This window comes from Halyomorpha halys, unplaced genomic scaffold, assembly GCF_000696795.3.
Source record: "Halyomorpha halys isolate HHAL.00 unplaced genomic scaffold, Hhal_1.1 Scaffold1611.1, whole genome shotgun sequence".
NCBI lineage: Eukaryota > Metazoa > Arthropoda > Insecta > Hemiptera > Pentatomidae > Halyomorpha > Halyomorpha halys.
In genome coordinates this window covers 166,856-176,708 of record NW_027111174.1, presented here as the reverse complement: position 1 = coordinate 176,708, position 9,853 = coordinate 166,856, and the positions used below count along the sequence as shown (strand labels likewise).

General features: G+C 32.6%; 1 protein-coding gene across 1 annotated transcript in view; it reads right to left on the bottom strand.

The window, feature by feature from the left end:
• Window positions 1–2,927: 2,927 nt before the first annotated feature.
• Rbcn-3A (Rabconnectin-3A) overlaps window positions 2,928–9,853 on the bottom strand; it is a gene marked incomplete at its 3' end in the record, with an annotated part of 63,283 nt that continues 56,357 nt past the window's right edge. The window contains 4 exon segments of the mRNA XM_067049253.1: window positions 2,928–3,192; window positions 5,826–5,975; window positions 7,715–7,859; window positions 7,968–8,113. Coding sequence (XP_066905354.1) covers window positions 2,928–3,192; window positions 5,826–5,975; window positions 7,715–7,859; window positions 7,968–8,113 — 706 coding nt within the window.

Here is a 9,853-nt window from a genome sequence, read left to right as displayed (position 1 = left end):
CAATAATGTCCTATACTATAAAATCAGGGCTAGTCTGGAATTGCCTGGAGAGACTAAAGGAATTAGCTGACCTTGATGTAGACCCCAGGACATGAGGAGATTGAAGGAAACGAGATGGCAGATACCCTAGCTAGGAAGGGATCAGAAGTGATTATTCAGAATGATGATTATAACAGAAATGTATTATTTATTGTTAGACCATATTTCAACATACAATGGTTTGAATCTATTGAATTTCGTATTGAAACTTCTTCTGTTTACACCAGTGACCTCCTTAGGCAGTCATGGCTTTTGAAAACTGAAATACACGCAATAGAAATAGCGGTAATAGAAAATATTAAAAACAATCCAAAAGGACAGCCAGGCTGCTTTTAAGGCAATAATGTCCTATACTACAAAGTCTGGAATTGCCAGGAAAGACTAAAGAAATTAGCCAGAGGATAGAAGGAAATGAGATGGCAGACACCCAAGCTGGAAGAGGATTCCTCCTGTCGTCTATGTATGGAAGACGAAGAAAAGGCACAGTATATTCTATGTGAATGTTAAGCTCTTGCCTTCCGAAGACTGCAGTATTTGGGACAGGACAGAATGGAACCTAAAGACATTACTAGCACAGACCCAAAAGAATTAATGAGCTTCGTTAGAAGCATAGGATTCATGTAGGATTTCTAGTGAAAAAGAGGAGTAACTCACATAAGATCCAACTGGGTAAAGGTAAGGAAGGGATTGATTCCTGACCCTCAGTGTAATAATAATAATAATACTTCTTATTTTTTATCCACTCGTAACGTTTCCTCTTAAAAATACTAAGTCATTCTTGTAACGTATTTTTAAATTCGGAGTTTGGCCGTTCTCGGTGCAGAATACCACTTGGCAGTTAGATTTAAAGCTAACTAGTTAGTTTTCTTCTCTTTTTTTTTCCTATCTTTATTTTTCCACCCCTTCTTTTCTCAATTTTCCTTACACACGTTATTAGTTATGTTCACCATATATTATTATTGTTGTTTTCAAAATAATTTTTTTTTCTATTCATTTCTTTTGTTAACTTTATTTATAGTTTGCCTCTTTGTCAATTATTATGGTTACATATATTTTCTTTCTCTCAATTTTATTTTTCTTTCCATATTTTAATTTTTAAATTATTAATAACAAATATATTCACATTTCTTTGCATTATATAGCTTCATTGCAGTCAAAATATAACACAAATAAGTTGAAATAACTTATTTAATCGTACCAACGTTTCGGCTAGAATATCTAGCTTTCAACAGGGCTAAGAATATATGTTAGAGGGAATGGAGTTCCAGAGATATGCAGTTCAGTTAAAAAACGATTTATCCAACGCAGCAGTTCTGTGAGGTGGAGTGTAGATGTCTGATAAACGGGACCTGGTAGTACGGGATTGGAAAGAGAATTTGAATTAATTCTATTCTGTACAATTATTTACTTTATGTCATTCTGCTTATGTTTTCTTTTTTATTTTCTGTATTCATTGGCTGTTATCTTGTTCTGTTCTTAGCCTTGATAAAGGCTAGAAATTCTGGCCGAAACGTTGGCACAATTAAATAAGTTATTTCAAATAAGTGTTTACTTGTTTGTGTTCTTTATTGACAGCACTCCCCATAAGAATTATAGAATTTTTCAGAAGATAGAAACAGATCCATCGAAAAATTCATATCATGTGGTTTATCATATTTTATACTATTAATTTACGCACATAACCAAGTATTACACCGAGATGAAGTGGCTCTATCCATCCTTCTGATGCCAGTATTTCCTAGCTTCCTTTTTATTCCAAGCAATTAGTACTCAACGCCCCTCCTATATCCTAGAAAACCTGCAATTCAAATTCTCTTTCCAATCCAGTACTACCAGGTCCCGTTTATCTGACATCAACCCTCCACCTCACCCAACTGCTGCATTTGATAAATCGTTTTTTACCCGAGCTGCATATCTCTGGAACTCCATTCCTTCTAACATACGTCATGTACCAACCCTTTCCTCGTTTAAATCCCTTATATTTAACTACCTTTTGCTTCACCAATCAGACCCATTATTATAATAGTACATATATTTTGTAATTAACTTTTTGTTTTGTTTTTATTTAGTCAGTTAGTTTTTTATTTAATCTTTTTTTTTCCCCTCTGTATATAAGTTATAATTAAGTGTGGCCACACAGTTTTATGGCCGATAAACATTATAATAAAATTAAAATTTCCTTTGTAATTGTTCTAAAGGGACCTACTCCCAGAATAATAAACTTTTTTTTCATTTCATTTCATTTTCATTAATCTTTTCAATTAAAGTCTGAGTTTGGTCAAAATATCTCAAACAGTAAATAAACTATTTATTATGCGTCAATGTTTCGCCTCATGTTGCAGGGTTTCAATCAGGACTAGAAAAGATACCAACAAGTACAATTATGTAACAGAGTAAGAGAATAAAATAACATAAAATCAAAATAAACTATGGTATGGTTAAAAATGATTTACTTTTTTCATTTTTATATAAATGTTCACATATTTTTACGTAATTTTTAACCACACCATAGTTCATTTTTATTTCATTTTATCTTATTCTCTTGTCCTGTAACTTTATTTTAGTTTTTTGCATCTTTTTTTAGCCCAAATGAAGCCCTGCAACAAGAGGTAAAATTTTGGCTCATAATAAACAGTTTATTTACTATTTGAGTTACTTTGACCGTACCTGGACAATCTTACTTCAATTAATCACACATGGTTAATCGATGATTTTCCAACATTAATTACTTCATTCTAAACTCATCTAGCAGTTCATCATATATAAGGCAACCGTAAACAATGTTTGTGAAAAGAAGAGAAAAGATTAAAATGATTAGATCTAAAATTCACACACTAATTACAAACTTAACGAATATTATAGTCTTGAGATAATTAAGATCCACTCACCGCTGTAATCTGGTTGTGAAGCAATAACGAGCCTCCAGGTATGAATTGCCGTGCCGTGCGCTGTCCTTTCAAGAACGACAAGATAAAAGGGCTCCTCGAACTCAGCTGACTGCTGGAGGTCGACCATAGCACTCAATGATGACTCGATGAGGCCTAAGCTGCCGTTTATATTATTCAGTGAATTGACAGCCCTATCGGTACTTTCTCTTTCACCAGATATTAACTGAGCTTGGAAAACGTGAAGTAATTGCGTATTTTGCCAATCCTATAAACAAAACAAACAAATCATTTAAAAATAAAAATTCCAGTTTTCAATAAAATAATATTATATTTTGTATTATTATGTACGGGAGATATGAGTACCTTGAAAACCTTTAGAAAACAAGTTTTACCATACTTTTTTTCTTTTGTAAATTAAAGATGTCTAATCTGGAGAGATCCAGTCTTAATTTTAACTCCCTTAGTTATGTGACAACATTGAATGTGGGTTGAAAAAGTAATTTTTTTAATTTTTATATCAGGCCTTCATCACAGTCTGGAGAAAGGTTCCAACACCAAGTGCAACTTTTTTTACTTATTTGTGTTCTTCACAGAATGCATTCCTAACCATCTTCTCGTCAAATAATATCCTCAGTCAACTTTTAACTCACCATTATGATGTCATATCATTCATTACACCAACGGTCACTGCTATATATTGCAATATATATTGGGCCAGCCAAGATGCATGGTAAATAATCAATCATTGCGTCCTTTTTAAGGCAAACATCTTCCCTGTTTTTTTCTCACGATTTGAGATACATTAGGGGTTTCATGATCTTTAGTTTAACATGTTAATTGGAAAAAGTTGTGTTAAATGGAGGAATACTTCCTTATATTAGCATGTTAAGATGATATAACATTTAACACGGTTGAGAGTATGTTAATAGGTCAGCTAAATGGAAAGACGTCATGAAACAGACAACCTGAGCTACAAACCATTTTGTCTGTCGTTTTGTTAGGTTAGTTGTTCTTAGTATGTGTTATTTTGTTTTGAATGTTTTTAAACTCTGTTAAAGTAATGGATAAAAATAATAACAAAGTAATTTTTAAAAAGCTAGGAGAGGAAACAAGGAACAAGTGAGGGGGAGGGAAAATATGATATAATGAAGCTGTTGTAGATTTTATTATTTCGTAAAGATTACAAGGTTACAAAACAAGTTGCCCATAAAATTCACTAGGAGCTCATCTGGATTTAGCATAAATTATGCTAAAGACTTTAAATTAGGCTGCTCACAATCAAATTTAGCATGTTAAAACCTTTTACATTTAACACACCATGAATACCCTTTATTTGAGATTGAGCGGACTGTATAATTTAGGTCCAGTTAGTGCTAATATAAGCTGGTTCATGAAAGTGGGTTTACTATAATTGAAACATATTATGTAATTCTGAACTCTTACTGCAAAATAAGACCATCATACATCAAGCTGCACAGCTGGGTCGAAGAGTGATTTTGGAAGAAATGAAAAATGAAAAAAATGCTGAAAACAATTGAAGAGATATTCTGTGATGGCAAGGAGCATAGGACAGTACGTGTTATCAGTGTGGGCATCTGGAAGCGAGTGAGAGTTAAAAGCACGGTGGCAAAAAAATTGAACCTTAGATAAGCGAGAGAAGGAAGGGGGAACGAAAATAGCACAAATGGCATACAATTTTTATTAAAAACCGAACATCCCTATTAATTCTTGGTAAAGGATTATTGTCGGATTTAAGTAATCCGATTTTTCCATTCCTTTTTTTGATTTATATAAAGTCGGGGTCGGTGGTCTCATTTTCTGAGGCACATGGTTTTTACCATTTTTCGCCCACAGCACACCTGGACGAGAAAGCGGCCTAGAAGACGTCACCGCGGCGGCGAAAACGTTATTCAACAGATAAGCACATTCCATTAGTCCATGAGACCACCCCAATATTCTGTTTTTATATTATTATGAATAATTAAATCAAATTAAAACTAACACACTAATCTAATTGTCCCTCCAGGGGATTAACATTATAAATTAAAGAAATATACGCATGTTGTTCATGAGCATAAAGTGTCTCACAATTTCCAGCCCCCCTTTTCCACACACATTAACTTACAAACATAAAATTACACTCGGGACACCTGCAGTATAACACGAGCAGGTCCCGATGTAACAATTATAAAGATAATGCAATTTAATTTGAGTAGAGATATTGTTTTAATTTTTTTAATTTAGTCCGACTAATTATCAAAGTTTTATCATTCATTTTGTATCATCGGTCAATCAATTAAAATTATAAGCCCCATTTATATAAATATTGCAAAAGGGACCCTAGGGGGTGACCCAAAGTACAATAGAGGGTGACCCAAGGTACAGTTAATATCACTGTACCTTTGGTCATTTATTATTTATGAAAAAAAATATATTTTTTTTATAATCTGAAAATAAAAATAATATATTTCAGGATTTTTAAAGGTTTCAAAAACTGACTTAAGGTACGCTAATCTCCCATAATATATTTCTGATGATGGTTTGTGTTACAAATGTGCTTCATAAATTATTTCATAACTTCCGTTGAATCAAAGAAAGTTAAAAACACACAAAAATAAATAAAACTGAAGTGTTTTTAACCTTTTTCTCGAGTAATAGTGAAGCTTTACTTCAGTACATTTGATAATAATGTATTAAATTTGATCTAATTTATATCTTTTATTTTTTATGTTATTATATTAATAATTAACATTGTTAATACAAGTGTTATTACAGTCCTTAAAAATTTTTTTTTTTTTTAAACTCTAAGCAAGAGTAAAATTTACTCATGATTAATATTAACGTTATACTATAAAGGTTAGTATTCTAGGGTTAAACAAGATTTTTAAAATGACTTACATGAGTAGCATCCGAAATAGCATCAAGCTGAATAATGCAACCCGGCCTTGCTGTAGACTGTTGAGAAACGATTTTTATTCTATCATGAAGTGTTCCATGTTTTCCTTCATCATCAGAAGACATTTCAGTCGACAAACTCATCAACGATCCCTTTACAGAAAATAAAAGGCTAATTAATTACAATGTAAAATAATATTTTAAATAATTTCTATATTTATTTAAAATAAAACTGTTTATACAAGATGACCGAGTGAAGAACACCAATATGAGGAACTTCTTTTATGGCTAAATACAACTAGATAACAGCCATGATAGGATAAAAATAAAAATATTATGACATGAAAAAGATGAAAAATATAAAAGAAAACAAAATAGAATTATGAAAAACAAACAAGTACATGTATGTAAATAATGAAAAATTAAAAATAAATTCATGAGAAAAGTAAGAAAGAAAATTATATAAAAATATTTTAGTAAAACTATACAATTAATTATTTCAATTATTACAGCAAATAACATTATTACACTATTTACATGGCAAATAACACTTCTTCCTTCCATTTCCAATTCCATAGTTATCTTTTTAGCATTCTTTCCACATACATTATTTAAACATGCCTTAACCAATTAAAGTCTTCTTTGGTGAAATGTTCTTTTCCATCCTAATTGAATTCTGTTAGTAATCACATTTTTTTTCATTTTTTATCCATTCCCGTCTGGATTTTCTTACCATTTTCATAGTCTCATTTCTTACCACCCTTCTCCAAAAGCCCATTTTAGTAGCTTTATCCAGAGTCTGGCATTCATGATCCATGTTTTTGAGGCATACCTTGTAATTGACTCAAATATAGATTTTTATTTTAATTATATTATTTCAATTTCTTGAGACAAGGTAATTATTTATTAAATAAATCAAAAATTTGTATCCTTTTTTGTCTCAACACTTTTTATTTCTCACCAGTCCAACGTTTCGGCCATTTTAGCCATCCTCAAGGACATCTTCAATTATAATTTATTCCTCACATTAATTTAAAGTTACTTTTGCAGGCTATTCTGCCCATTAAAAGCCTATTTTTTAATTTAAAATCATAAATATTTAACTCTTCTTACACAAGATTATCCACAAAAAATTCACTACCATATATATAATATGGAACCATCCCTAACCATATATATAATATGGTAGTGAATTTGTTGTGAATAATCTTGTATAAGAAGAGTTAAATTTTAAAAAATAGGCTTTTAACTTATAATAAAGGAAATGACCTGGGCAGAATAGCCTGCAAAAGTAACTTTAAATTAATGTGAGGAAGAAATTATAATTGAAGATGTTCTTGAGGATGGCTAAAATGGCTGAAACGTTGAACTGGTGAAAAATAAAAAGTGTTGAGACAAAAAAGGATACAAATTTTTGATTTATTTCATAAAAAGATTTTTATGTTAGTTTCTTGGTACTGGACTGTATATTTCAGCTTCAGAAGACAGAATTTAACATAGTAGTCTGGTATTTCTACCTGCTCCTATTCTCCATTCAATATCGCTGGTAGCATTTCTTTGACTTGTCCCCAATGTTTTTATGCCTTTTTTAATTACTACATCATTTAAAAAAAAAAAAAATAATCTGTACCGTTACAACCCACGGAGGGTCAGGGGTTCAGTACTTTGTAAATAAGTACTGTTACTAGGCCAACGGTTGTGCAAGGAGGTGATTTGGGCAGAATCACGCTCGACCGCCAGATTTTTACCCAATTTATGAGGCTGGATGGACTCCAGGAGGGCTCCAGAACCTACACATCATTTGAAGCTATTCTCTTCTCTTACTCTAATATAAAAAATTGATTACACATTAACAGTTTAAATGAGTATATAAATGGATAAATAATGATTACCATTATTCGAGAACGCCTTTCAGAGGAAGAAACCTCAGCTAAAAGAGTCCTAGCATCTATCACGGCCTGATAAACCCGAAGACTTTCTCCATCAGAGGCGACAAAGCAAGCACTTGGAGAATTTGAGAGATTCCCTAATGTGGTGCTAAAAAAAAAAACATAAAATATAATAATAAGAAACAGTTATCATTTTAATGTATATTTGCTGATTGAATTACTAATAAATGAACATAAAATGATATTTAATTTATACCTTGGTAAAAGAGTTGGTATCCATGCTACATTAGAGAAAGCTGATATTTGTGGAGAATTGATTCTGGCGAGTTCAGAGACACCTCCGGACTTAGAAAGTGGTCCAACAGCATCCACTCTCCAAAGAATCAACTCGGAACAAAAACCCTATAATACAGAAAGAAATATAATTTGTAAATACTACTAAAATTATTTGTAATATCAAGCATATGCAATATATTATTTATATATAGGTGACTAACTGTAAATTAATTTAAAGAAAATGGTTAGGGCTGGGTTAAGATGGAAGAAAAATAGTAATAACTATATTTATTTTTGGCTGAAATGGTTCCTACGTTGTAGGTTTTCATCAGGGCTGTTATTTGAGAAAATCCTTCCCTACCGTCCTTTCTAGATTGAAGGCTAAATGGGTCCTCCCAAACTATTTGGTCTCACAGATCCTAACAGAACACGGGGGGTTTCGGGGAAAGCTGCAGAGCTTTGGAAAGAACATCAACCCCCAGTGCCCAACGAGCGGAGTTCCTGAAAGAGCAGAACACGTAATAATAGATTGCTCTGCCATGGAAGGACACCGAGCCAGGCTGCCGAGAAAGACTGGGATTTACGCCCTCGCCAAGTCGGACTTTCCCTGGTTGATGGAAGAAGAGAAATATCCCTTCTTCAGGGAGTTCATTTACGGGTGGAAGAAGGTTGTGGGCCCCACTCATTTCACGATGGGAAGGGCTTGACCGCCCAACATCGGTGAGCCACCAGAAGATGAGGAAGCTGACCCAGACTAAGACCAGGAGGGCTGGTAACTGCAGGAGGCATCCCGACGGATGCAGTGGACAAGGTACAGCTCCATCAGTAAGGTGCTAAACCTAGCGCTGGGCTGTACCACAGTAAAAAAAAAATTAATAATTAAATAATTAATAAAAAAATAAGAAAAAATTGGTGATCTATGGGAGCAGTGGTATGCCCAAACCCTAGCACACTACCCCACTGCTCCCGTGCCCCGTATGCCACAAATGGCAAGGGAGGGGGATTAAAAAAAAAAAAAAAAGGTGAGAATGTAAACAGATATCACTCCTATTCTTCCTTCTTGTCAGCAGCCCTGACAAACTCCTTTAACTATATTATTTTTATTTTATAAATATTGTGGTCCTGTATTATTTAATATATTACAATGATATTGTTACTTTTCTAATTTTATTGTATTTTCTCATTAAATTTTGTTCATCTCCATGGTTTCTGAGAAACTGCTTATCTAGGGTAGTTGTAATCTATATTTTCCCGAATAAACGAGACATTACAGTATATTTTAAAGTTTTACTTTAACTTACCTCTATATGGAATATAAAGATTGTAATCGTGATGAATTTCAAATTTGAGTTTTTGACAGAAATATAATTTTGATTAAACTTGGCAAGTCAATATATAATTATGTGGTGTTTAATATCAACTAGGGCTTATTCTCATTGAAATAGTCTGACGGGGCTTTAATGATGAATTTTTAAAAATCTTCCACTACATTGCCTTTAATTTTGCTTATTTGAAATAAATAAAAAGGTCTTATTGTTAGCAATAAAAATGGATAAATACAAAATAGAAATTTTATAAATAATTAAAGGAAAACTGAGACAATTGATTCGAGTGAGAAAAGCTGAGACCGCCTGATTTTTCCCGATTGCATTATGGCTTTGTTACTCCCACTTTGATAGACCTCAAGACATGAATTTTTATAGCAAAGACAATAAAAATTTTTTTTATATATGTATATATAGTTGACCGTAAAAATTGATATATAAGAAGATGGTCAGGGTTGCGGTCAAAAGTGAAACAAAAATAGCTTACAACTATTTATTTTCCGACGTTTCGCCCCACTTTGCAGGGCTTCATCAGGGCTAA